Source organism: Marmota marmota, unplaced genomic scaffold (assembly GCF_001458135.2).
Source record: "Marmota marmota marmota unplaced genomic scaffold, marMar, whole genome shotgun sequence".
In the NCBI taxonomy this organism is placed as follows: domain Eukaryota; kingdom Metazoa; phylum Chordata; class Mammalia; order Rodentia; family Sciuridae; genus Marmota; species Marmota marmota.
In genome coordinates this window covers 16,338,119-16,364,838 of record NW_026000185.1, presented here as the reverse complement: position 1 = coordinate 16,364,838, position 26,720 = coordinate 16,338,119, and the positions used below count along the sequence as shown (strand labels likewise).

At 39.3% G+C, this 26,720-nt stretch overlaps 1 protein-coding gene and 1 long non-coding RNA gene across 9 annotated transcripts in view; one reads left to right on the top strand and one right to left on the bottom strand.

Annotated features, from left to right (window-relative positions):
- Positions 1-7: 7 nt before the first annotated feature.
- On the top strand, positions 8-26,720 carry Palb2 (partner and localizer of BRCA2). Of its 8 annotated transcripts, none has more exons than XM_015491173.2 (13): positions 8-204; positions 2,219-2,278; positions 2,396-2,495; positions 4,433-5,896; positions 8,197-8,879; positions 9,229-9,300; positions 11,199-11,360; positions 12,887-12,972; positions 13,863-14,024; positions 15,895-16,011; positions 19,835-19,922; positions 22,658-22,806; positions 26,224-26,720. In XM_015491173.2, the coding sequence occupies exons 1-13, from the start codon at positions 157-159 to the stop codon at positions 26,432-26,434; spliced, it is 3,402 nt and encodes a 1,133-aa protein (XP_015346659.1). In that variant the 5' UTR covers positions 8-156; the 3' UTR covers positions 26,435-26,720. The 8 variants fall into 8 exon arrangements, with proteins under 8 accessions (XP_015346659.1, XP_048645614.1, XP_015346660.1 ...); XM_048789657.1 differs by having other exon boundaries at positions 8,053-8,879; XM_015491174.2 differs by lacking the exon at positions 15,895-16,011.
- The window catches only part of LOC125612340, a 30,092-nt gene continuing 8,984 nt past the window's right edge, over positions 5,613-26,720 (bottom strand). The window contains exons 2-3 of the long non-coding RNA XR_007342682.1: positions 7,553-7,644; positions 5,613-5,740 (exon numbers count right to left, since the gene is read on the bottom strand). This is a non-coding gene — a long non-coding RNA (uncharacterized LOC125612340). The remainder of the gene's footprint in view (positions 5,741-7,552; positions 7,645-26,720) is intronic.

The following is a 26,720-nucleotide window of genomic DNA, read 5'->3' as shown; positions in this document are numbered from 1 at the left end:
TTGAGGGCGCGCACTGAGCTCGCGTGGGCCAGCTGATCGCGCGCTGAGGGGATCCCGGCTCCCTATTCCTTCCCGGGGTGCCTCCTGGACCTAGGTCCAACTGGGTCCCCGCGTGCGCAGGGCCGGGGCTGCTGTTTTCGCTCGGCCTCCAGCTCAATGGAAGAGCCTCCCGGGAAGCCCCTCAGCTGTGCGGAGAAGGAAAAGGTGCCACGGGCGTGGGGAGGGCTGATGCGGGACTCTGACCCGCTGCCTAGGACTTTCGGCCTGGTCTGGTTTCCTCCCCTGTCCGAGGCAGAAGCCTCCCCCCTACCTACTCTTCTGTTGGGGTTGCGGGGGCACCGGAAGTGAGAGTGTGGAGGGCCGGCGCTTTGTGCTCACGTGGTGGCGTTTAAACAAGACAAATTTTCATTACAGTAGCAATGCATAAATACAAAGTGCAGAGCTTCGGGGATAAAGCTTGAGTCCCCCTGGACATCCTTCCTCCTCCCTGCGCCCACACGGAATCTGGACTTCCTCCACCCCACGCCTGTGTACATCCAGATCTGTGTGTGTGTGTGTGTGTGTGTGTGTGTGTGTGTGGTGGTAGGAGCCACCAAAAAGTCATATGTACTTATTAAGGAGGAGAATGTTCATAAGTGCATGATCTGAATGGTTCTGCAAGTTCTGTTTTTGCCCATTTTTAATATCCATGTTAGGACATGTTCACTTACCTTATTTAAAAAAAATTTTTTTCAGTTATAGATGGACACAATGCATTTATTTTGTTTATTTAGTTTTACATGGTGCTGGGGATCAAACCCAGGGCCTCACACGTGCTAGGCAAGTGCTCTACCACTGCGCTACAATCTCAGCCCCTCACTTACCTTATTTAAAAGAAAAAAAAATTCTGTGAGGATGGTGTAGTTTGGAAGTGACCTTGTTTCTTTAAATATTAATCTGCTTAGAGGGTTCTAGCTTGTTTCCAGGTTCTTGTGCTGCTGTTAACTTGATTGCATCTCGTGCTAACTGTGCTAGAAGTGTACTAAACTCATTCACATCACCCATCAGTTTTCTTACCCTCTTGTGGAGGTGAAAAGATAATTTACAAGTAAACAAGATAACTCCCAGCACTTGATAAGGTTGTTGCAAAGCAGGGTAGCATAGAGAGCTAAGTGCATCAACTAGAGCCCTGCTACTTAAGTTTAAATGGTGCCATTTATAAACTACATGATCTTGGAAGGATGAGTGCTTCTAAGATTCCTAGAAAGCAGAAAAAAGACATGTGGCTTTGCAGCTCAGAATCCTTTGAACCACCAAAGCCAGATAGACAAAGAGAACCCAGATTTTTAGAGAATGATAATTTGACTCAGCCCAATTCATTATTTTTTTTATTTAATGCATCTCTGTTGAATATCTACTGTGTGCCTGCCTGGGAATTCTGCATTCTATGTGCTCCTCAATTAACTTATCCCATCCCACTATGCAGCTTTCACATTTGTGGTTCTTGCTGTCCAGAATATCTGTCCCCTTGATCTTCCCAAAGCTAACTTCCTCCATCAGGGCAAGTCAATTAGTTGAAATGGTGTTCCTCAGTAATGCCTCCCTAACCATTTTTATCACCCAGTTTATCTAGGTACTTATTACCATGTGAAATCTTATCTGTTTTCTTGTATATTATCTGTACCCTTCACTGGGTGTAAATTGCATTGACCACTCTATCTCTAGCACTTGGATCAAAAACTGATACTAGTGGGTATCAGTTATATTCCAGGTGCTAGAGACACCTGGACCATTAGCAGACAAGAGAATGATTGTTGAATGACTATAGGGTGACAGCTCCTGCCACTTTCAAGAATCTCACAGGAATGGGGAGAAAAGAATCAGAATTAAAAAGACAACATAGTTGGTACTGTAAATACTGTGATAAGGGTAGCACAGAGAGGAATGGAGTGCCTAATCTATCCCAGGAAAGTAAAAATCTAAGCTAAGGCTTAAAGGAATTAGGATGAATTGGCAAAAGGGGGACATGCTCTGGGTGAAAGGAACAGTTTGTGCAAAGATTCTAAGAGTAAAGAGCTTGGTGCTTTTGAGAGCTAAGAGTAGATTTATGTGGGCCAGACCCACTCCCTCCCTGCGTCTGGCTGAGAAACCCCACTGAGCACCGCTGACCCCTATCTGATAGGCTCTGTGTCTCTACCTTTCCACTGCTCAGCATTGTTGGTGTTTTTTCTTCTTCCAGTTGAAGGAAAAATTAGCATTCTTGAAAAGGGAATACAGCAAGACACTGGCCCGCCTTCAGGTAGGTGAATCGTATTCTCTCAGATAAAGGTGTGGTACAAAATATATCAAAACAGTTCTTGACGGTAATGAAGTATTAAAAAGAAGGTATTTCTTGAGCTGCTTTTGTTTTCTCCAGCGTGCCCAAAGAGCTGAGAAGGTTAAGAATTCTGTTAAGAAAACAGCAGAACAGGATTGCTCGATCCAGCAGGAAATCTCATCACAGCTAAACCACTCAGGTAAATCCAGCCTACTTATTTATACTTGTTTTACTATAATTTTCCAGGAACATTAAGCTATCCTTTTCCACAGCCAGCAGATAAGAAGCAATACATTTTACCATAAAATTCAAGCAATAAACTATATTTGAGTTGAAATGTTTATTTAGTTTTATTTAGTTTTCTTTCCCTCCTCAATATTGAGAAACCAATTTCACGTTTAAATATTAGAAGGATGATTTTTTTTTTTTTAATAAAACTTAACCTTTTTTTTTTTTTGCCAGGGATCAAACCCAGATCCTCCTTGCATTTGCTAGGCAAGGTGGAGTGTACTTCAGTGGTAGAGTGCCTTTTAATTGTACAAATCAGTGGTTCTTTACATATCCACAAATACCGTGAAAACTGTAATCACTTAAGTCAAGAACATTTTCATAACCCCAAAAAGAAACCCTGTACCCATTGACAGCTCTCCCTACTCCTTCCTAGTCCCAATCCCTAGAAACTAATCTACTTCTGTCTCTGAATTTGCCTACCCCAGAAATTCCATGGAAATGGAATTTTTACAATATGTGGGATTTTTTTTCTTTATATTTATTTTTTAAGTTGTAAGTGGACCCAGTATCTTTATTTTATTTTTATGTGGTGCTGAGGATCGAACCCAGTGCCTCATGCATGCATTTCTACCACTGAGCCACAGACCCAGCCCTGATATGTGGGATTTTGTATCTGGCTTCTTTTACGTAATGTTTTCAGTGTGCATCCATCCATCCATACACTTATCCTTGCTTCTGTCAATAATTTGTTCCTTTAACAGCTGATTAGTATTCCATTGAATATGTACAATTTGTTTATCCATTCATCAGTTAGTGAATATTTGGGTTGTTACCACTTTTGACTATTATGAATAATTCTGCAATAAATATCCATGTATAAGTTTATATATATATTTTATTATTAGGTACAGAATTCTTAGTGACAATGATGTTAGACATCTTTCCATGTGTTTATAGTGATATGTATATCTTCTTTAGGAGCATGTCTATTCAAGTTCTTTGTTCATTTTATTTTTTTAATACCTTTAATTAAGTTATGTTATTTGTGGTGCTGAGGATTAAACTTGGAGTCTTATGTATGCTATGTGAATGTTCTACCAACTGAGCTACATCCCCAGCCCTAGGTTGACTTTGTGTTGTTGAGCTGTAGGGGTTCTGCCTAAGTTCTTATCAGATATGATTTGCTAGTATTGTTTCCCATTCTGTGAGCAAAAAACTATACATATAGTTGTTTATTCAATTGCTCTTTTTTCCCCTCACATTTCATATTGTTTAACATAAAGATGATTTTGTAAAAAGATGTATGTACATGTGCATAGAGAAAAAAGTCTAGATTAAAAGTACTCTAAAAAACTAGTCATTTTTGGTGTCAGAATTCAAGTAATTTTTAATCGTAAAATTAGGGGCTTTTGAAATGAGAAAGTGATGTTAAAATTACTTGAGAAAAAGAAAAGAAGATGCCAGGTCTGGTGGCATATGCCTGTAATTGCTGCTCCTTGGACAGTTGAGGCAGGTGGATCACAAGTTTGAGGCTAGCCCAGACAATTTAGTTAAACTCTGTCTCAATTAAATGTATGAAAAAGAAGGGTTGGGAATATATGTCAGTGATGAAACACTTGCCTAATATGTGTTAAGGTCCTTGTTTCAATCCCTAGTATTCACAATAAATAAGTACATGCACACAAAACAGGTGAGGGGCTGGGGGCATTGCTCAGCTGGTGCATGCATGAGGCCCTGGGTTCAGTCCCCAGCACCAAAAGAAATTAATAGAATTTTTTTTAAATTAAGAGAAAACATAATTGTGATAAAGAAAAAATCTTTCCATTTTAAAAAGCACCTTTTCAGTATAATTATATTGTTTCATTTTAAAAGGAAAATAATATTTGTATATATTTTTCCCCTTAGAACCTAAAAATGAAGGATCTCCTTATACGGAGTTACAAATCAATGCCCGTCTGGATGGCAACACTGGAGAAAAGACACCTATAACACTTGCTGCTGAGCCTGAGTCTTTTAACCCTGAAGATGGCCCAGAAGAACAATTACCTATTTCAGGAATGGTTGACATCCAAGAACATTGTCCCTTCAGGGCAAATGGCCCTGGTAGTGAGAAAAGGCAGAGTAAGCTTCCAGGGAGAAGAAAGAGGCAGCCAAAGAGAGCACATGTCTCACAGGAGGGCGAATGTTTCTTTGACACTGATTCACTCATACTCTCTGGAAAAAGACTAAAGAAACAGGAAGCAATCGGTAGCAAAAATCCTAGGTCACCAGTAACTGAAATACCCTCCCTTTCAAGTTGTAAGTCTGAAATTCCAGATTCTCCAGCACCACTTGTAGAAATTCATGGAGAGAATATATTAATTCCATCAACTGCCAAATCAGAAAGAGTTGATACCCCATTTAAAGGAAATAATTTCTCCAGTAACACTGAAGATCCTTTGCAGACTATACCAGATAACAGTAATCATGAGTACGTTGAACATATACCTCCTAAAGGTAATTGTGAACTCATTACTCAGGGGTTTAAAAACATTAGCCTTACTTCACCCATAAACCCGGAGGTACAAGGCCACCAAATGACTGTCTCTCCAGATAGCACAGTAGTAAATAAAGCTGCAGGCACCACTGGCCAGCTGCCTAGAAGTCCTGCATTAGAGGCAGATAATTCATGTTCTGCAAGTGAACTCCCTTATAATAACTTATCAGCAAAGATAAAGCAAAACTTAAAAGAACAAAATCACACCAAGGAATCTCCCATTAATGCTTTTAATGATAGAAATGAAAATGTTCAAGAAAATGAGGTTCTAAGTCAATCTAAGAGTCTTAGCCCGGAAGCAGTCCCTTCTGTTTCTACAGAAAATCAAATACATTCTTGCACAGTGCTTGAAGGCCTTTTGTTTCCAGCGGAATACTATGTTAGAACAACACGTCGCATGTCTGATTGCCAGAAGAAAGTAGCCCTGGAAGCTGTAATTCAAAATCACTTGGGTGGCAGGAAGAAGGGGCTTAAAAATAAAAGTAAGGAAGCACCTAAAAATTTAAACCCTTCCAATGAAAATAGTGCCCAGAGTGAAAATGAGATTTTGGACACGTGCACAGGACAAGCAATCTCAAGAAGTCCTCCTCAGGAGCTTCTCTCTCCAGCTCACATCAGCTCTCCCCCTGGGTCTGCCGAAGATAACCTCTGTTCTAGGAGGGCTCCTGTGCAGCCATCTGGTAGAAGACACAGAGGAAAAAGGAAATCAGTCTGCACCCCAGCACTAGGTCATAGTGAACTGATTTGGCCAATTTTCAGCACATTGGGTGTTAACAGATCCAATGAAGAAGTCACCTTGGGCAGGCAGCAGAATGAAAAAGCCATTATTCATGGTAAGAAGAGAGTTAAAGGTAAATTAGGTTGTGTTTGATGACAATGATGATGGCTGATAATTACTGTGCCTGGCACTTTTCTGAATGCTGTGCGGTTGCTCATTGGATCACCACAGCTTCCCCACATAAGGGAGAATCTATTTTTATCTTCATTTTCAGTTAAGGAAAAAGTAAGGCACAGTGAGACAACAACTTTAATTAATGTAATTTAATTGAAATAACAGTGCCAAGATTGAAACCTGGCAGTGTGGTACTAGAGTTCACTCATATGATTGAAAAAGTCAATCAACACTGAAAAGGAAATTAAATTTGGTGTTTATCAAAGGTTTTATTATTGTTATTGTTATTCTTACTATTGTTGCATACTACTAATATAGACAGTGTTTTGAAATAAACAGAAGTGTGTTTTAGAGTGAGCATCTATTGAACAACTATTAGAAATGATCATGTAATCAAAAGGACAAGATTTTAGAGGATAAGAAGCAAGGATATATTGTAGTTTTAGCTTTATTCATTTTCTCAGGAGTTAATCATATCTGATAAACTGAGCATAAAACCTGGATTATCGCTGTGGCTTTAAGTAAGGTATTAGCAAACACCCTGTATAGATCAAGTTTTATTCTTTCCACCTTAAGTACTCAGCTGTCCTGCAAAAGCAGCCGTGGGCAATATGTAATTGGGACTGTTCCTATAAAACTTTTTGTACAAAAGTAGGCAGCGGGCTGCTCTGTACCTTTGAACATAGACTTTAGTGTGTGAGCTGTAATTTATTAAATTAACTTAAAATAATAATCATGACTTTTTTTCCTTCTTTGAAGTCAACAAGAATGCAACAAAATCAAGAAGTATGCATGCCAGTAATCTAGAAATGTTCGTTCTTATATTTCAAAATGCTCCACTGGGATTTTAGTAACCTACAGCTACATTTTTTTAGAAAAGTTTTTCTGAAGGTGACATTAACATAAGCTAAAATTAACTTTTAAATTAAGTGAACTATTCTGTAGCATTTAGTACATTTACAGTGTTATGCAACTACCATTTCTGTTTAGTTCCAAAATATTTTCATTACTTCAGAAAGAAATGCCATACCTATTAAGCATTTGCTTTCTATCACCTTTCCCCCTGCTTCTACACTCAGCAGCTACCAATCTGTTATCTCTGTGAACTTAGTTACTGTGGATATTTCATATAAATAGAATTACTATGTGACCCTTGGGTCTAACAGCTTTCACTTATGATGTTTTCAGAATACATAGACAATGTAACATGTATCTGTACTTTATTCTTTTTTTTTTTTTTTTAAGAACTGAATATTACATTATATGTATGTATGACAGTTTGTACTGGTTCATCAGTTATATGCAGCTACATTTTGAATAATATATGACCCCAGATACTTTAAGAGCAATAATTTTTTGTTTTTATTTTTTTAATGTTACTGGGGATTTAACCCAGAGATGCTTTACCACTGAGCTACAGCCCCAGCTCGCGTGCTCTCTCTCTCTCTCTCTCTCTCTCTCTCTCTCTCTTTTTATTTATTTATTTTGAGGTAGGTCTCACTAAGTTGCCAAGGCTGGCCTCAAACTGGTGATCCTCTTGCTTACCAAGCTGCTGGGAAATAAATTTTTGCTTGAAAGGGAAAATAAATTGACTTACCCACAGCTGCACAGTAGGTCAGTGGTTAAGCTGGGACTTGACCCCGTTCTTCCATCTCCCGTTTAGCACTGTCAGTACCACACTGTGAGGTCCTGCGAAAGGATAGCTGCTAGTTAACCACCTACCTCTTATCTTGGCTGGGGGAAGGTACAGGATTGAACCCAGGACCTTGTATATGGTAGGCAAGTGCAATACCTCAAAGCTACATCCCTAATCCTTTTAAAAGAAAAAAAAAGTAATTGTAAGAAATCTCACTACATTGCTCAAGCTGGCCTTGAACTTGCTATCCACTTGCTGCAGCCTGCTTCGTGGCTGGGATTAAAGGCATGTGACACTTCTCACGGCTCTGTAATTATTTTAAGCCCTTCACTCAGGTTTCAAAGTCATGAGTAGGACAAGTAATGAACATTTTTTACTATTTAGTATTTAAAAACTCACTATTAGATATTAATATTTCTTGTTGGGTTTTGTTACTATTGTTGCTTAATTTTCTATTTTAGGGAAGGAAGTTCATTGTCGAAAAGAGGACTCCCTCTCTTCCATTAATAACGCTTATTTAGCTTTGGATGATGCTTTCAGTGTTCCATTTTATAAAAACGAAATGCTAAGTTTAAAGCAACTGTTGTCTTTTCTCAATGTCACAGACTTTCAGTTACCTGAAGACGACTTTGGGCCTCTTATGCTTGAAAAATTGAAGTCCTGCTCGGAAAAACTTATTGAGCCTCTGGAATCAAAAATGTGCAGGGAGAGGTATCTTAAAGAGGACGATTGTGTTGGTCTGGAGGAACTGAGTCCTAAACAAATAGATGCCGAAATGGAGGACTCAGAAGAGGACCTTATTGCTATACTAAGAAAAGCACATCGTCAAATACCAAATCTAAAACACCAGCCTACCAACAAGGGCCTTTCTTCGTCCATGTTACTTTTTACTCCTTTAAATACTTCTGCGTCTGGCGATAACAGCACACCCCCTGTGGACCTGTGTTCATCTGCTCTCCCCATGTTAGGCACTACTCCAGCTCTTGGTTCCCAGGTGTACTGTGAAAAAGCATCTGCCAAGGTCATTGGACAAACTTGCTCTATATCCCAGCTTTCTACCCCGGAAGACACAGTCAGCCTGGCTAGTGACAGTAAGCAGTACGACAGTTCCACCAGCTCACCCAAACTGGGAACCAGCCTGCATGTGTCAGGTAGGCAAGAACAGCCTGCCCATGACCATGACTCTGGCCTCCAAGCAACACCTCTACCCACTGAGTCATTCACTTTCAGAGAAAATCAGCTCTGTGGAAATAGGTGCCTGGAGTTGCATAAACATTCCATTGAACAGGTACAAGTGTTTCTTTTGTGAAGTTTTCTCTGAAAGAATGAAATATCTTAGGGAATACAGACAGGATGACTTCCTCACCATTGCCTCCTGATGTTTAAGAATGTTTTAACTTGTTTCTTTAACATGATTTCATTGTGAACATGCATTTCATTCTGGAGAAATTAAGGTTAATTAAAAAATATATTTTTAAACATAGGGGATCCTGTTTTTTGCCATCAATGAAGCAGTTGCATTTGGAACTTTTCTCTTATTAGAGAAAATAATATATGAGATAGATATTTTGATGAATGAGTGAAGGCCAACCTTATACATAAAGTGTATATTAATGGTGTGGCTTTTGTTTGCACAGACTAAAGTAGCAGATCTTCCCACCTGTGACAGCTTAAACCCGGGCAGCCTACAATTGATTTCCAAGTTAAAGGTCAGAAGAATATTCTGTTATTATGTGTCTTGTAACATACATGTGAAAAATCTAAGGAGTTGATAAGAAAATTGAATTTGACCATATACCATCTTGTTCTTATTAAAGACAGTCATAAGAGATTTAGAGGAAAAAAAGTTTTTGAATTCTTTTTTTTACAATATTTACCTGTATTTTTATTTTGAGCTTTCCTCAAAGTTTATGTGAGGCTACTGCCAAGAGCAAAGTAATTCAACTTAGGGACTAAATTTAAATCAGGCATTTTGATGGACACACTGAGATAAGAGTCGTTGTACCTCTCCTACTCAGATGGTATACTTCTAAGATAATCATTTTGGTGATGTATAAGGAAATGTGTAGCAGTTCCAGATTTTGATGTAGTGAAATTTGGCTTTATTGTGTGATAACTGAAAATGTCTTCAAACATTACAAGTGGCATTAGAGGTAGAGGTTGGAGTACAGAATCTCTCCAGTTAAGAACCACTGATAGGCTGGGGTTATAGCTCAGTAGTAGAGTACTTGCCTAGCACACATGAGGCACTGGGTTCGATCCTAAGCATAAAAATAAAGGTATTATGTTCATCTACAACTAAAAAATATCGTAAAAAGATACTGTACCTATGTTCTGTTTCTAAAGTATTTTTTTCTTACATCAGATTTAAGAGATTTGTCCTTTCTGTTGGTCTTCAAAAAAAAAAAGTTTGTGGTTATAGTAAATCTTTTTTTTTTTTAAAATGACACCTGCCACTTAAAGGCAGGAACTTTTTTTTAAAAAAGTCTTTATTGTTCAGTTTTTCATTTTGAACATTTTTTTTTTTTAAGAGAGAGAGAAAGAGAATTTATTTATTTTTTAGTTATTGGTGGACACAACATCTTTGTTTGTATGTGGTGCTGAGGATCGAACCCGGGCCGCACGCATGCCAGGCGAGCGCGCCACCGCTTGAGCCACATCCCCAGCCCTAGTAATTCTTTTTTAATATTTATTTTTTAGTTGTAGTTGTCAATACCTTTATTTATTTATTTTTATGTGGTGCTGAGGATCAAACCCTGGGCCTCACATGCGGTAGACAGGCTCTCTACTGCTGATCCACAACCCCAGCCCCTGTATTAAGTATTAATTGAATATTTTTTAGCATTTCTGCTTAACTTATTTCAGTTTTATCCTTGATAAAAATTTCTTCCTTCTGTTCATTTGTCGTTTTTTTTTTTTTTTAACCTTATTTTTCTTATTTTTAATAAATCTGTGTACAATTGTGAATTTCTCCAGGAAATGTTCTGGGGGTTTCAATACACAGTATTTTCTTCATCATAATTAGAGGTAGCATATTATATGTGATTTCAATGTAACTCCCTCTACAATTCATGAGTGGCTTACCAGAATGTTACCAAATTATTAAGTTCTCATGAACTATCCTTTTGTGCTTAAATAAGAATTTATCCCGGGCTGGGGATGTGGCTCAAGCGGTAGCACGCTCGCCTGGTATACGTGTGGCCCGGGTTCGATCCTCAGCACCACGTACAAAGATATTGTGTCCGCCGAAAAACTAAAAAATAAATATTAAAAATTCTCTCTCTCTCTCTCTCCTTCTCTCTCTCTCTCTTACTCTCTACCTTCTCGTGCTCTTTCCTCCCAAGCCCTGTCAACCACTGATCCTTAAAAAAAAAAAGAATTTATCCTATCCTGGAGTTACGTGTTTTAAATCTGTCATCATGTACATGTCTATAGGCAATATTTTTAAATAAGATCCACAGAACTCTTTCTTTTGATGTGCATAAAACTTTTTACTACCTGGTACTTCATCTAATCCTTGTAATTCGTCATTTTTTATATTTATTCTTTTCATAAAACAGACCTCAGGTATCCCTTTAACATAACTGTTGTTACCATTCTGGGTCAGAATCCTTCTGGTTCCTGTTCCGTGGATGTTAGTGCCATGTGGTGGGAACGAGCTGGTTTTAAGGAGCCATGTATCATAACAGCTTGTGAATATGTAGTTTCTCTTTGGAGACCTCTGGATACTTGGCAGTGGGAAAAAATCTACACCTGGCATTTCACAGAGGTAAGTCAGAACCTTAGAAGTGATGGAACTGGAACTCAGGGATGTCATGCATGGGGCCCTGGGTTTGAACCCCAGCACCTCAAAAAAAGAAGAATCTTAGATAGCTTAGTAGTCATTTGTGTGATAATATAGCGAACAGCTTGGCAACATTGGGATCTCTGACCAGAAGTGACAGAGCAGAAAGATTTTGGTTTATTTTTTCAACATTTTATTATGAAAATTTTCAGCCAGGAATGGTGGTGCACACCTATAATCCCAGTGGCTCAGGAGGCTGAGGCAGGAGGATCGCAAATTTAAAGCTAGCCTCAGCAAAAGTGAGGCGCTAAGCAACTCAGTGGGACCCTGTCTCTAAATAAAATTCAAAATAGGGCTGTGATATGACTCAGTGGTTGAGTGCCCCTCAGTTCAATCCCAGGTACCAAAAAAAATTTTTCAAACATACAGAAAAGTGGTACACTGAACACCCATGTACCCACCATCTAGACTCTGCCATCAAGATGTGCTTTATTACCTGTTTATCTAAAAAATAATTTTTACACAAGACCTGTTTGTGGAGCTTGAATTTCATGTCCATTCTGACTTTTAAACTGGCTTAAACCTGTGTTCCCTGCCCTTCACCAAAACATCATTTCTGCTTTCTTTATCATGCAGAGCTTCATGGTTGCAATCCTATTGTGCTTTAAATTTTTCAATCTGTCTTTTCTCCCTTACCATGTAAGTAAGCATTTTTCCTTGTGGCTAACGTGTTCTTCATACTGGTTTATATTTCATTCTTGTTTTCCATTGTAGTCACAGCTTCTAGCCCTGTGCTCAGTAGAGATGCTCAATAAATATTTATTCAGTGAATAAACATTTTTATTTAGTTTTTTATTTACTTTGGTGCTGGGGCTTGAACCTAGGGCCTTTTGTATGCTAAGCACATGCTCTACCACTGAATTATACTCCCAGCCCCTAAACATAATTTTCTTTTTTTAATAGATGGTCTCACTATGTTACCCAGGGTAGCCCTGAACTCTTGGGCTCAAATGGTCCTCCTGCCTCAGCTTCTTGAACAACTAAGATAAATATATAGTTTTAAATGCAGCATAATGTTCTGTTTATTCACTTGTTAGAATTTACTTAATTATTCCCATTATCATAAGTATAAATTGCATTAAATAAATGCTAACTCAGTGGGCACACTGGTGTGCGCCTGCAGTCCCAACTACTGGAGAGGCTGCGACAGGAGGATCACTTGAGCTCAAAGGATCAAGGCCAGTCTGAGCAACACATCAAAACCTATCTCAAAAAAAAAAAGGAATTTTTTTTTTCCGCTGAAGGAAATGCCAACTAAACTTATGCAAATAGTATACATAGGTTTACAACTTACAAAAAGAAAATATTTTCTCCTGAACCTATTCACATTTGTTCACATGTCGGAAACAGTCTTGGTATAGTGAGACTATAAAAGAATGTGATAAATTTTGGAACATTTAGATTAAAGTTAAACAACCAAATATAATTTGAGTGTGCTTTGTTTTATTTAGGTACCTGTGTTACAAATAGTTCCAGTGCCTGACGTTTGTAATCTTGTATGTGTGGCTTTGGGAAGTTTGGAGATCAGAGAAATCAGGTAATTCCCAAGGTGATTTCTTTTTCTTTTTTTCCCTTTATCTTTGTCTCTGTCATCTTGTTTTGAGTGGAGGTTATCACCTAGGCTTAGGGTTTTGGTTGGTTGGTTGGTCTTGTTTTTTGAGATGGGGATCTTGCTATATCGCCCAGGCTGGCCTTACCCTGGGATCCTCCTGCCTCAGTCTCCTGAGTGGCTACAATTACAGGTATATAGCCAGCTCTAGGCTTCAGTCTCAAAAAAGGATTTGGATTTAGATTTAAAGAGAGATTTGTTTACAAAAAAAAAAAAATCGGGCTAGGGTTGTAGCTCAGTGGTAGAGCACTTGCCTCACATGCATGAGGCTCTGGGTTTGGTCCACAGCACCACATAAAAATAAACAAATAAAAATAAAGATATTGTGTCCATCTACAACTAAAAAAAATATTTTAAAAATCAACAAATGGCATCCTTGGTTGAAATTTCCATTTGAAATTTGCACTTAGCCCTTTAATATTAAATATTAAAATATATACAGACAAATGTTGTATATATTCTGTTGGATATGGTGGTGCACGCCTGAAATCCCAACGGCTCCAGAGGCTGAGGCAGGTGAATTGCAACTTCAAAGCCAGCTTCAGCAATTTAGCAAGACCCTGTCTCAAAAGATGAAAAGGGGGCTGGGGTTATAGCTCAGTGGTAGTGTGCTTACTCACATGTGGAAGGCACTGGGTTCGATCCTCAGCACCACATAAAAATAAAATAAAGGTATTGTGTCCATCTACAACTAAAAAAAGAATTAAAAATAAATAAATAAAAAGGACTGGGATGTGGCTCAGTGGTGCACCCCTGGGTTTAATCCCCAGTACCAAAAAAAGAGGGCTTACTCTTGGGTTCTCCCCATTTTTCCTCAGGGCATTACTTTGTTCCTCTGAGGATGAAAGTGAAAAACAAGTACTACTCAAATCTGGAAACATAAAAGCTGTGCTTGGCCTGACAAGGAGGAGGCTCGTTAGTAGCAGTGGGACCCTTTGTGATCAGCAAGTGGAAATCATGACTTTTGCAGAGGACGGAAGGTAAGCAAAGCATTGATTGATTGTGACTATTAGATGGAGAAGCATTTTCTCACAGGTTTCAGAGAAAGGAGATGATTAGGATCCTGTTTTTCTGTATTGAATGTCTCAGTGCCAGGTTACCACCTAGAAGCAAGTCAGAAAAGCAGAGGCCAGATATGACAGGAAAGAAGTCAGCAGAGCAGGGAACATCAGTGAATAGAGTTTGATTATTCTTCAGACTTCTTTTAAATCTCTGCGTTCCCCTTATGTATTAGAAATACCTCAGCCGGGCTCAGTGGTGCATGCCTGTAATCCCAGCAGCTCGGGAGGCTGAGGCAGGAGAATTGAGAGTTCAGAGCCCGCCTCAGCAATTTAGCGAGGCCCTAAGCAACTCGACGAGACCCTGTCTCTAAATACAATGTGAAAAGGGCCGGGGATGTGGCTCGGTAGCTGAACATCCCTGGTACCAAAAAAAGAACAAGAAGAAGAAGAACCTCAAAGCCAGGCTGGGGATGTAGCTCAGTGGTAGGTGCCTGCCTAGCATGTGTGAGGCCCTGGGTTTCATGTCCAAAGTACCACCTCTAAGTCCTGGACCCAGTCCTCATTCCACACATTTGGTGGCCAGTGCTCCAGTGACCTTCCAGATGCTGACTTGACTACTTGGAAACATCCATTTTCAGTTCTGTGCTCTTTCTCCAGCTCCAGGCCTTTGTGCCTGTTTTTTAGACATCTTGAGGACATCTCAAATTCAACCTGTAGAAAACTGAACTCGGACATCTTCTTTGCCATATCCTTATTACACTTTTTCTTTTCTTTCTTTTTTTTTTTTTCCTTTGATTTTATTTTTATGCTGGGGATTGACCCCTAGGCCTTGTGCATGCTTAACATGTATACTCTACCACTGAGCTGTACCTGCAACTGGTTACACTATTATTATTCATCTTTCCTAATAACAAATGGCAAGGACCTTATTTGTCTTATTTATTCATGACCTGTGGCATTATTCTAGGCAAGAGACAAAAAATTAGCTGGCTCAGTGACCTATGCCTATAATCCCAGTGACTTAGGAGGCCCAGGCAGGAAGATTGTAAGTTCAAGGCTGGCCTCAGCAACGTAGTGAGACCCTGTCTCAAACAAAAGAATAAAACAATCTGGTGATGTAGCTCAATAGTAGAGCACTCCTGGGTTCAATCCCCAGGACTGCAAAATAAAACAAAACAGAAATAAGTGTTTGCTTAAGTTACAAAATTCTTAGTAGAGATGGGAAGAAGCAGACAAATTTGTGAGAAATAAGACAATAAAGTCACTAAGACTTGGTGAGTGACTAGATTGAGAGGAAGGAGACAAGAATAATGTGCAGGTTTCAGGGATGGTCATCTGGGTAGATGGTTGTATAGTTGTTGAGATAAAAATGTGGAAAAAAACTGAGATTTAAAGAGAAAGTTTGAGCTTAATATTGGATATGATGATATTGAGATACTTGCAACATCCCAAGTAGCTAATATGAAAGAAATGTGAATTCATTGTAGGAAGTTTAGAATATACAGTTATCTGCTTAATTTTTTTTCAGTGTTAGCTTAAATTTTATTATGTTAATTCAATAATGTGTGAAGGTCTTCTTAGAAATTGCTTTGTTGCCGTGCATGGTGGCACACACCTGTAATCCCAGGGGCTTGGGAGGCTGAGACAGGAGGATCAGGAGTTCAAAGTTAGCCACAGCAAAAGTGAGGTGCTAAGCAACTCAGTGAGACCCTGTCTCTAAATTTAAAAAATACAAAAGAGGGCTGGGATGTGGCTCAGTGGTTGAATGCCCCTGAGTTCAATCCCTGGTACAAAAAAAAAAAACTGCTTTAGTGTACAGTACTAATTTTTAATACTGTTTTAAATTCAGAAGCAAAGAAAAACAGTTTTTGATGCCCCCTGAAGAGACTATACTTACTTTTGGTGAGGTCCAAGGGATGCAGGAAGCTCTGCTTGGTACTACTATCATGAACAACATTGTTATCTGGTAAGCTTTCCCTTGAGGTCCTAGTTTTCTCATCATTAAGTTGGGGTATGCCTCTGATTGTACAGGACAGTGACGGTTAGATAAGAGACTGTATAAACATGGCTGTTGTTAGTGGGGTTTTTTTAACTGTCAGATGTTATATGCTTGTCTTACCAAGAGAGTTGCATTCATTTAGAGTAGACTAGTTTAAAATAAATGGAATTTTATTGTAAAAATGTACAGTTGTTTTTGCTTCTGTTTAATGGTTGAGTAATTTCTGTCAAATGAATTTTCCTACCTCAAATAACTACAAACTCTCGAAAAAAATATAAAAACAACCATCTGAAGACACCAGAGAGCAAGAAAAAGAAGAAAGATAATGGATTTCTCACCTAGAAGGAGGAAATGGCACAGAACAAGTTTTTTATTCTTAAAGCTTTAAGCCAGGGGCAGTTCCCAGTCCTGATTTCTGGGTGACGAAAAGCCTAATAGCAAACATTTTGTCCTGCCAACTTAAAGAACCAAAGGACAGAATTCAGGTGGCCACAGCAGCTAGAAAGCGAGGGAGAAAAGTCCTAAAAAGGAGACCAAAGAGGAAACCCAAAATTCTGAATACAATTATTACCTAACCACCTGACTGATCCTTAAACTGCATTGCCCGGGGTAGACTGTGAGCAACCCAAGTAAGGCCAAAAGAACTGAACTGGAATTTCAGCATTTGAAATTCAGCCAGGTTAGTTGTTTACTAGAACAAGCAAACAACATAATCAGTGTTTTCAGAGGAACCTAACAGAATCCAGAGTTTTTGCAACATATTGTATCAAGATATAATCCAAAATTACTAGATGTACAAAACATATATAACATATTTGATAACATATAGGAACCAAATTAACAAGTTTAGTATAGGGAAGAGTCCCTAACCACCCAGCCACTTTTTGTCTGAGTACAGGAGAGGCCCATATCCAGCTATAGGCACTTATAAGTTCAATTTATTAGGAAAATATATTGACTTTTTTTTTCTCCCGCTCAATAGCCTTGTCTGTTAACTGTTTCCTTGGGACTAAAATGGGTCTTAGTAAGAGGAAGTTATTAGTGTCACCACTACCCTATCTATTATGTATCATCTGACCCCAGCCCTCTGGAAATAAACTAGAAAACATGGCCACTGAGAGAAACTTTGTCTTCTCTCCACTAGAGAGCCTCTGAAATTTGCCTTCATTGTTCTAGTTGTCCAGGAGACACCATTTCCAGAGGCCCTGCCACCTAGAACAGCAGTATCCACTCCTGGTGCATTCCCCAGGGTTTGTGTGCAGTCTTATTTGAAGACAGTGTTCTTTCTATAAGTTGTCTTTCTATTCTTTCTCCTGTTTCTATAGTCCAGACCTTAATTATTTGACTCAGGACTTAAATATAATAATTGGTCTCCTTGCCATCGGTCAATATTCAACCACCAAATCATTTTTTTTCTTTATTTCCAGGGTACTTGGGATTGAACCCAGGGGCTTGTGCATGCTAGGCAAATACTCTACCACTGAGCTACACTCCCGCCATGTTGACTTCTCTTCACCTTCTGCTTCCCGTTGCTCTACTACAAAACTGTCTTCTCTGGTATTCTGTACTCCTTAGCTTCTTTTTTTCCTGCCCTTTTTCTAATAGTATACTTTTGGCGTTTGGGTTGTAATAGATCACAAAGGGGGGCTGGGGATGTGGCTCAAGCGGTAGCGCGCTGGCCTGGCATGCATGCGGCCCGGGTTCGATCCTCAGCACCACATACAAACAAAGATGTTGTGTCCACCGATAACTAAAAAAATAAATATTTTTTTTAAAAAAAGATCACAAAGGTTGGGAGTGGGGAGGGATCTCTTTACTAGGCTTCCCTTGCAGAATATCCTGTTAAGGAACATCTTCACCCCACAGCTGCCTTGAGTTTCCTGTCATCTCAGTTTCACTCTTTAAATTTATATGGCCCTTGTTTTTTACTTACTGGTTACTACATTATACATTTTTTCTTTTTTCTGGCAATTGAAGATAAGTGCCATGTCTTGCTTCTGTTCTCAGTGCTTTTCCTACTTCCTTGCCTAGGCTAGTACTCAAATGACATCAATCATATTATCTAAAGAAACTATCATTTGACCTTTTGGGCTCTATGTAATGTCTATCTGTTTGTTTGTTTGTTTGTTTGTTTGTTTGTTTGAGGGGGTTTGGGCATTAGAGATTGAACCCAGGGTACTTTACCACTAAGCTACATCTTCAGTCCTTATTTATTTTTTTATTTTAGACAGGATCCCACTAAGTTGCCCAAGCTGACCTTGAACCCCCAGTCCTCCTGCCTTAGCCTCCTGAGTGCTAGGATAACAGGCATGTGCCACCACACCCAGCATCACCTTTCTTATTTAACATCTGATCTGTTAGATATCTATAGTGATTCATGTTACACTTGGGATTTGAGTGGCCATATTTGGTAACTTGCTAGAATTTTAATATTTTATCTTGATTAAGCTATATTGTTGAGCAACATTTTTCAAACAATCAAAAGATAACTGAATCTCTACTTGTGTCCCATTCTCTTTGAGGGATGTAGAGATGAATCATCTGAATCCTGGCCCCAAGGCTTCTAAAATCTAGTAGGTAAATAAGACTCCTTTACAATTCACAGTGTATAATTCCAGTGAAATTCTTTTATACTTCACACACATTCAAAGTGATAGAGGTTTGGGCAACATGCTTTGGGATCTGGGGAAAAAGCAATTGCTGAATATAGAGCATATGCCAACTTTTGTAGGGGATGAATGTATTCTGGTTTTCCTAGTAGGAAAACCTTGCATGTGCCCATGAAATTTTAATTTTCTTTCTTCAGGTTTTTAAACACAGTTTCTCACCAAAGAAAGTTCTGTATTTGTTGAATGAACATGTTAAATCCTATCATAGCATATATTAAATACAAAATGAGGCATATGGACAGTACTAGAATTAGATGAGAGGAGAAGACTGAACTCATAAGAGGAGAGAGGGTCTAAATTGAGTTCCTGCATCTTGGAGGAGCTGGGACATCATCTCTGCAATGGGGAATGGACGGGAACTGGCCTTTAGAGGAAAGATAACTTGACCAAAGATCTAGAGCCACAGATATACACAGTGTCCTAAGCTTGGTAAAATTTCAGGCAAGGGAGAAGCGAATAGTGTAGTATTGCATGCAGCACTGGATTCATGAGGGTTATAAATGCCGTGAAGGAACTTGGACTTCATCTTGTGGCTCAGAGTCACAATCCTCAACAAAGCCAGGACGTGGTTCCCACAAATGTTCCCTTTGTCCTTCTTCCTTGTATTCACCCTCTTCTCTACTTTCTTCTTCCATTTTTTACTCTCAGTCTTCCCTTCTCTTTTCATTAACTTGGTCTAGCTGTAGTGTAAACGTATAATGGAGATAGACTCTAGATCTGTTTTTGGTATAGTCTCACCCAACCAAGTTTGGTTTCCTGGCCATTGTCCCCCATGGAAAATTTAGGCATAGCAAAATCATAATCATAGTACTGTCCCATATGCCTGTTCAATACCAAGTAAAACGAGATAATGGAAAACTGTTCTCATGGAATTTGGAGAGTTATCTCTAGTGGTGGAGCAGATAAATAGGTCTATTTAGCTAAGGCTGAACTATCAAACTATTGGCAAAGTTAACCTGTAGTTCTACTTTGAGCTAAATCTGTGAATAAACAAAAATGAAGTGCTGTGTCCCTTAGTTTTTCCCTTGGTCACCTTTTATTTATGCTGTGATAAATAATATTATGTGAATACCAGTTTGCTGGAAGAATGTGATCAGCTTATTTATTTCTGGTGTCTTAAGGAATTTAAAAACTGGTCAACTCCTGAAAAAGATGCACATTGACGATTCTTATCAAGCTTCCGTCTGTCACAAAGCCTATTCTGAAATGGTAAGTGCTGCTCTGGGACCGCTTGGTGTTGACTTACATGCTGTTGTTGGTCTCACCAGCAGACCCTCCCTGTTGACAGTTTTTCCAAAACTGGATATCAGTGTTTGTTTTTTCATGATGTTTATGAATGAAGATAAGTGTTGGTTCAATGTAGTTACTTATTGAACTTCCTGGCTTTATGACTTATAGGCAAATGTTTATTCCCAGTTATGAATTTGTTGACTAAAAAATATGCCTATTATGAGATATGACTCCAGACCACATTGCCATAAATGATGTGAGATATGAATGAGTACCTTTAGAGAGGATGATTAAATTGTCTTAGACATGTTTTTCTCTTGAGCTTAAGTGTTCTCATATAGAAACAAACGTAGTTACTTACCATTGTTAATAGACTTAACTTACAGTCTAGTTTTGACATCCAAACAGGTTGAAGTTAGTTGTCCCCAAGTGAGGACTAACCCACATGAGCATCTACTGTTAAAGCCACAAGCAGAGGCTCAGTGCTCGTGTAGACACTGGGTATCAGGGGTGACTCTGAGAGCATCAGCACCCAGACGCTCTAAACATGAAAGATGTGTAATCTTAGAAAATCTGTCACATAATCTTTTTTTTTTTTTTTAAAGATAGAGAGAGGGAGAGAACTTCAATATTTATTTTTTAGTTTTCGGCAGACACAACATCTTTGTTTGTATATGGTGCTGAGGATCGAACCCGGGCCGAACGCACGCCAGGCGAGCGCACCACCACTTGAGCCACATTCCCAGCCCCTATCACATAATCTTGAGCCTAACATTTTTCATCCTTGAAGCAAGAAGGTTGGATTTGTCTCTAGAATTTATCTATTGTGCATTTAAATAAATTTATATCTTTTGTGTTACAGCATTAATACTTTCTTGATATTAAAACATTTAACATAAATGTATTAAGTAGGCCTGACATGGTGGCACACCTCTACATTCCCAGCTATTCAGGAAATTGAGGCAGGGGATTGCAAATATGAGGCCACCTGGACGACGTAGGGAAACCCTATCTAAAAATAAAAAATAAAAAGGACTAGGATGGAGCTCAGTGGTAGAGTGCCCCCCTGGGTTCAATCTCTGTTACTACAAAAAAAACCAGCAACAGATGTTAGACACTAACAGTTCCCCATAAAGCCAACCTTCAAAAATAATAGTTCACTTTTTATTTGTTTGTTTGTTTAGTAGGCTGGAAATGAACCCAGAGCCTTACATGTGCTAGGCAAGTGCTCTACCACTTATCTGCATCCCCAGAGAGCACAGATGGGCTTGGCATACTTTTCCATCCAGGACCACATAGCAAATATTTTCACCTTCCCTGAAAATAGTATCTCTGTTGTAATTCTCTACTCTGCTATTATGGCATAAAATCAGCCTTAGACATATATGAATGGATGTGTCTGTATTCTAATAAAACTGTGAGCAAGGAAATCCAAATTTCATATAATTAACCATTTCTTTTTTTTTTTTTTTTAAGAGAGAGGGGGAGAGAGAGAGAATTTCAATATTTATTTTTAGTATTTGGCGGACACAACATCCTTGTTTTTTGTGTATGGTGCTAAGGATCGAACCCGGGCCGCACGCATGCCAGGCGAGCTCGCCACCGCTTGAGCCACATCCCCAGCCCTAATTAACCATTTCAAACTGAAAAATATTCTTACCTCAGGAAAAATAAGTGTTGGGTCAGAATTGGCCTGTGGGCCATTGTGTGTTAACTCTTTATTAAGTATGTGGCCTTTAACATTTTAAGATTCTCAAGTTTTCTAAATACAAAGGTAATTCATTTTTATTTAAAAATTCATTCAAAAATGCAGAAAGTAGAAAATGAATGCTAATCGTAAAATGACCTTACAGTTTAATTTTCCCTTAGTGCCAAAGAGAACTTTGAATGTATAATATGTCTGTACATGTACATACATATTTGTATGTATGTATGTATGTATACACACACTAATATTATTAGAAGTTGTAATTTAAAAACTGGGTGAGATTTTCCCACAGAAACAGCCATACGTGACAGTATCTTTTGTTGTTGTTTTTGTTTATTTTATCTTTTGTAGTTTTTTCTTCATTACCTTAGTAGAGAGTAATAGTGTCTGAGTTTCAAATAGACTATTATGGTCTGGGCTAAGACTCTAGTCTCCCCTTAAAAGGTGGTTTTTAGGGGCTGGGGTTGTAGCTCAATAGTAGAGCATTTGCCTAGCATGTGTGAGGCCCTGAGTTCGATCTGCAGCACCACATAAAAACTAAATAAACAAAATAAAGGTATTGTGTCCATCTACAATTTAAAATATTTTTTAAGTTGTTTTTCTGGAAAAATGTGTTCTGAATTTCCAAAAAACAACTTGCAGGTGAGTATTTGTAACTCGAGGACTCCCTATATGTGTTTCTGTGTTCTCCTTCCTTGTACAACATTTCCGCAAATGGAAATTTGCATGAGATGTTGTAGTCATGGAGGAAGTCGATGGGTCAGTTAGATTCCTGCTTGGCAAGACTGGCCGAAGCACATATCGGGAGCCCTGTGCTCAAGAAGCTGGAAGTCCAGCCTGGTGATAATGTCAGCATTCCTGTCTGAAGAAAAAAATGAAGCCAGTAGTTCAGTCCTGGGTATTGTGGAGCCTGTTGATCATTCCTATTATTCTTTGGTTTTTACCTCTGCCAAACATGCTCTTCATGGTGTATTTGGTTATTGATTTTTTTTTTCCCTTAAATTAGGGGCTCCTGTTTGTTGTTCTGAGTCATTCTTGTGCCAAAGAGAGGGAGGCGTTGGGCAGCCCTGTGTTTCAGCTGATTGTGATTAACCCTAAGACGACCCTGAATGTTGGCGTGATGCTGTACTGTCTCCCACAGGGGCAGGCTGGAAGGCAAGTGCTTGTGACTGCTGATCTGTGGTTGTGACAGTTTGGAAGGCACTCTGCAAATACAAAAACGAGATACCTTTGTGTCACTTTAATGAATGGAAAACATGAAATACTATAATAATAAGGTTAAGAAGTAGGATGAAGTTAGTTGATTTGAGTCAAACTCCCAGATTCCCTTATATCCATTGATCCCCATCAGTATGAGCTTAGATTGCCTTTTTTTTAATGTGTATTCAGTCTGGGCGAGGTGGCATACATCTGTAATCCCAGTGGCTTGGGAGGCTGAGGCAGGAGGATCATGAGTTCAAAGCCAGCCTCAGCAAAAGTGAGGCACTAAGCAACTCAGTGAGACCCTGTCTCTAAATAAAATACAGAATAGGGCTGGGGACATGGCTCAGTGTTTGAGTGCCCCTGAGTTCAATCCCTGGTACCCCAACCCCTCAAAAAAACACATGTGTATTCAAGCCCTGTTTTTTTCTGTAAGGAAAATGTTTATTTTTATTTTTTAGGAAAATGTTTTAAATACACAGAGTATCGCACATTCTCTATGGAATCCTCACAGTGTATGTTCTTTCCTTAAGACCTAAATTAAGGAACTTTTAAATACACTTTAGGAAGACATCTTCACTTTGAAATCTGACTGAGCCTCCACTGTGCAGGCAGTTGTTACTTATTGATAAACATTTCTACACGTGGGTATTGACTGACACTAATGACACAGTTATTGGCACCCCGGGGGGTTCTGATTTGATAAACTTTAGAAGTAGTGGATATTGTTAGGTCAACAAAGCAACATCTGAACATGTAAGTCCTGGAGACTACCTTTATTGATGTGTGAAATTAGCAGCAAGGATTGGAAAAATATAGTCAATCCAGAGTAGAGTCTAGCTTTAATAACTTGTAAGGATGAGGAACCTGGATGGTTTTAATGCCTGTTTCTTTGGACCTTGTGCCAAACCTGCTTGTTCCAAAAGATAGTTTCTGTCCGTGTACACTTGGCCAGCTGTGGCACTTCTGCAAATGTTTTTAGCAAGAATATCATAACTGCCAGGTGCAGTGGCTCACAATTGTAATCCCAGCAACTCAGGAGACTGGGGCAGGAGGATTACAAATTGGAGGCCAGTCTTGGCAACTTAGCAAGACCCTATCACAAAATAAATAAAAAGAGGTTGGGGAATGTAGGTCTATGGTAGAGCACTCCGAGTTCAATCCCTAGTATCCCACCTGCAAAAATCATAAATATTATCTTCAATTTGTGTTTACACATAGAACTTGCTGTTTTGGGTGTGAAGAGAGAACTGTAGTAATTGCCCTAGAAACTGAAGATGAAGATAACTACTTGGTCAAGCATTTCCTTTGTCACTTTTTGGGGGGGGCATGGGGGATTACCAAGGATTGAACCCAGGGGCACTTAACTACTAAGCCACATCCCCAGCTTTTTTTGTTATTTTATTTTTTATTTTGAAACAAGGTCTCACTGAGTTGCTAAGGATGACCTCAAACTTGCAGTCCTCCTGCCTTAGCCTCCTGAGTAACTGGCATTACAGGCGTGCATCACTGCACCCATCTCCTGTTAATTTTTAAACTCATTTATTCAGCAAACTTTGAAAGCCTATTTAATGCCAATCCTGTGGGAAGTATCTGTTCGGGCTGCTATAACAAAATACCATAAACTAGGTAGCTTACAAATAACAGAAGCTCATTCCTTATAGTTCCGGAGGCTGGGAATTCCAAGATCGAGGCACTGGCAGATTCCATCTGGTCAGGTCCATTTCCTTATTCATAAATGGCACTTCTTCACTGTGTCTTCATCTGATAGAAGGGATGAGCCAACTTCTCTGAGACCTCTTTTATAAGGGCACCGTCCTGTTCATGTGATCTCTGCCCTGATGGCCTAATCACCTCCTAAAATCCTCACCTCCGAGTATCATGATTAAATTTCAACAGATAAATTTTGGAGGAGAGCATAACAAAGCACCTTTATTTCCAATCTCATGGAAGTTAGAAATAAATACTAGAGACTGCTGTTAGGTGCACCAGATGCCATATGTGGGGCTCGCATTGTTCGGGAGCAAAAAGATGGAGGAGCATCTAATTGGCAGTGCAGGCTCGAGGACCTTCCGAAGAGTAAAGGGTTAGGTATTCAGAGCTGGGTAGCAGTAAGGGGATATAAATATCATTCTGTTCATTCAGAGAATATTCCTTGAGGCTGCATAGGCATTGGCTCTGCAAAGTGCTGATGATATGACACTGAATGATAATAATAGATAAAAGCTTTTTATTTATTTATTTTAGAGGCAGGGTATCACTGAGTTGCTAAACTCCTCGCCATTGCTGAAGCTGGCTTTGAACTCGCAGTCCTCCTGAGAGCCACTGGGATTACAGGCGTACGACACTGTGCCCAGCTGAAAGCTGATTTTTTACTGAGCATTTCCTGTGTGGCATGGATTGTACTAATAAGTGTTTTTATTTTTGCTGGTGCTGGGAATTGAACCCGGAGCCTTGTGCATGTGAGGCAAGCACTCAACCAACTGAGCTAGATCCCCAGGCCCCCTTATAAGCTTTTTTATTTTTTTTATTTATTTTTTATTTTTTTGGTTAGACATAATATCTTTATTTATTTATTTTTATGTGGCACTGAGGATCGAACCCAGGGCCTCGCATGTGCTAGGCGAGCGCTCCACCGCTGAGCCACAACCCCAGCCCATAAGCTTTTTATATGAACTGTTTCATTCAACTTCACAACAGTCTTATGAAACAGGTGCCCTTATTATCCTTATTTTGCTGATGGAATTAGTTTACGCCCAGGATCACATAACTCTTACATTCTAGAACTTGGAATCCAAACCCAGGTATCTGGCTGGTAAAAGGCAACCAGATTTCTGCTTCATGGTGCTTATGGTTTCGTAGGGGAGACACCCCACCAAGTATGGCAGTAGGATAATCTCACCCAGTGCAAAGTGCTACGAAGATAAAACCAGAGAATGTAACAGAAGGGACAGGGTACAAATGTGGGCTCTTTCAGATGGTTCATTGGGTATGGCCTTTTTATGGCGGTGACATGCCTGATGATGACAGGAATCCAGCCTTGCTGAGATCTGGGGATTGAGCCTGCCCAGGCGAGAGAATAGTAAGAGCAAAGCCACTGCAGGGGACTGGGTTTGGCTAGTGTGGAGAGAGGGAGGAAGGCCTCGGGGGGCTGGTGTGCAACCTGAGGACAGGCAGGGACTGCAGTGCCACACACGAGCCCCTGGTCCTCTCAGGTTGGGCACTCACAGCCACAGGGAGATTGTTCTGGTTGGTGCTCTAGGGCTTTAGGGAACATGGTTTGGGGCTTTTTTTTTTATATATACTTAAAAAAAAAAAAAAAAAGCTTTTTTGACATGTAATCTGAATTGTGTCTTCTCTGCTTGGTACCAGGTTCCTAGAAGGGGACGTGAAAGATCATTTTGCAGCAGCAGTCTTGACTTCTGGGACAATTGCCATTTGGGACTTACTTCTGGGTCATTGCACTGCTCTCCTTCCACCCATCTCTGACCAAAATTGGTCTTTTGTTAAATGGTCTGGTACAGATTCTCACTTACTGGCCGGACAAAAAGATGGAAATATATTTATATATCGCTACATATAAGTTAAGAGGGAAATAACAGTTTTCTGGATATGTGGGCCTCTTTTTTTCCCTTTGGAGTACAACTGTAAAGGAATATCTGAATGACGTTTAAAATAATTACTTGTGTCCATCCAGAGAGACTTATTTTTATTCTGCTGGTGGTGGCACTACTGATCTTGAATATTTGTTTATACTTACTTTGGGGGAAAGGGCTTTAGGTCAGTTTTTGTATTCCCAATATTTGCACATTTGCTTTTAAGAAGTGTATATAAAAATTCAAATGTCAATAAATATTTATTTTGATAAA

Coding starts and splice junctions, on each gene's coding strand:
- Palb2 (XM_048789657.1), top strand. CDS start 157: ATGGAAGAGCCTCCCGGGAAGCCCCTCAGCTGTGCGGAGAAGGAAAAG. Junction 2,496..4,432: donor ATCACAGCTAAACCACTCAG/GTAAATCCAGCC, acceptor TTTTCCCCTTAG/AACCTAAAAATGAAGGATCT. Junction 19,923..22,657: donor ACAAAGCCTATTCTGAAATG/GTAAGTGCTGCT, acceptor CCCTTAAATTAG/GGGCTCCTGTTTGTTGTTCT.